Source organism: Aplysia californica, unplaced genomic scaffold (genome assembly GCF_000002075.1).
Source record: "Aplysia californica isolate F4 #8 unplaced genomic scaffold, AplCal3.0 scaffold00085, whole genome shotgun sequence".
Lineage (NCBI taxonomy): Eukaryota > Metazoa > Mollusca > Gastropoda > Aplysiida > Aplysiidae > Aplysia > Aplysia californica.
The window spans coordinates 1,093,179-1,094,950 of record NW_004797355.1 but is presented as its reverse complement, the minus strand read 5'-3'; the positions used below and the strand labels follow the sequence as shown (position 1 = coordinate 1,094,950).

The 1,772-nt window shown below is 42.2% G+C and overlaps 1 protein-coding gene across 1 annotated transcript in view; it reads left to right on the top strand.

The window, feature by feature from the left end:
• Window positions 1-1,355: 1,355 nt before the first annotated feature.
• The window catches only part of LOC101862486 (beta-1,3-galactosyltransferase 5), a gene marked incomplete in the record, with an annotated part of 6,154 nt that continues 5,737 nt past the window's right edge, over window positions 1,356-1,772 (top strand). Inside the window, 1 exon segment of the mRNA XM_013080422.2 lies at window positions 1,356-1,649. Within this exon segment, the coding sequence (XP_012935876.1) occupies window positions 1,450-1,649 (200 nt within the window).

The following is a 1,772-nucleotide window of genomic DNA, read 5'->3' as shown; positions in this document are numbered from 1 at the left end:
CTCTCTCTCTCTCTCTCTCTCTCTCTCTCTCTTCTTTGCGTGTCAGTCTCCAGTAAAACTTCTATTCTAATATTCGGCACTACGGTGACCTGTTAGAGTTGCAAGAGTCGGACAAATCTTACAAAAACTCAACTAAACTGTCCAATAAGACAAATCAATCTCCACCGGAGGTTGGCAGGTGCTCTTGTATGATCTGTTCCTTTTTTCCTTTTAAATTTCTATCTTCCGTATCTCCCTTCCTTTTCTTTTTGTTAGTTTGTTTGTTCTTTCTTTCTTTCTTTCTTTCTTTCTTTTCGTTTTTTCTTTTTTCTTTCTTTCTTTCTTTCTTTTCTTTCTTTCTTTCTTTCTTTTCGTTCTTTCTTTTTTCTTTCTTTCTTTCTTTATTTTCTTACTTTTCGTTCTTTCTTTTTTTTCTTTCTTTCTTTCTTTCTTTCTTTCTTTAATTATTTCTTTCTTTCTTATTTTTTAAATCTTTGTTTGTTTGTCACTCTCTAACACCTCTTATCTCCGGCACTTATTTACCCTAATGTGTGTTGCAGATGCAGCAAAAATCTAATAACTAAAACTACTTTAACTTTAACTAAACAAACAAATCTCCTGTCCACAGACACCGAGCCACACCCCTTCACTGCCTCCCACTCTGACTGCATCGCGGATGATGCGCTCTACGTCACAGATGTTTGTGTGTCACACCCTCTGACGTAGTAGGCCTATGTTCCACGCCATGTTGTTTGTTGCCCACCACGAGACGGAAGCTGTGTGCCAGGTGGAGAACGTTCGACTATACCACGTGACGTCCTGTTTATCGTGACGGAACGGAGGATCTATATCACGCGACGTGTTGCTTATCGTGACGGAACGGATGATCTATACCACGTGACGTCTTGTTTATCGTGACGTAACGGATGCTGTATATCACGTGACGTGTTGCTTATCTTGACGTACCTGATGCTGTATATCACGTGACTTGTTTTTTCCTCGTACTCCCACGAGGTGCTGGATCAATAACAACAACAACAACAACGACAACAACAACAACAACAGCAGCACCAGCAGTAGCAGCAGCAGCAACATCAACGACAACAACAACAGCAGCAGCAACAGCAACAGCAACAAACGACAACAAATACAACAGTGACAACCCCAACAACAGCAACAACAACATAAGAAGCAACACCAACAACGACTGCAATAGCAGCAGAGTAACAACAACAATAATAACAACGACAACAACAGCAGCAACAGCAGCTGCAGCAACAGCGGCTGCAATAGCAATAACTGCTACAACAACAACAACAGCAACAAACAAACAACAACAACAGCAGCCACAACAACAACATCTACTACAACAACAACAAACGACGACGACGACAACAACAACAACAGCAACAAACAACAACAACAACAACAACAACAGCAGCCACAAGCTACCCACCGATCAACACCAAAATGCAGATGGTCCGCTCAGCCCGTACCTCCCTACTGACGCAAAAGCCTTGGCTGCGCCTTGCCTTCAATATCTTCAGTGTGGTCATCCTCTTCTTCTCTCTCCTCTACATTTTCAGCGGTGTGGATGACGAGAGGGTGACCTTATCCATCGGAGACCCCTACTCCCGAGAAGTTCTGGCAGCTGTCTACAAAAAATCATAGTCAGTATAACAATAGTACACGACGTACTATATTTTCTGAGTGTATGTGTGTGTGTGTGTGTGTATGTGTGTGTGTGTGTATGTGTGTGTGTATGTGTGTGTATGTGTGTGTGTATGTGTGTG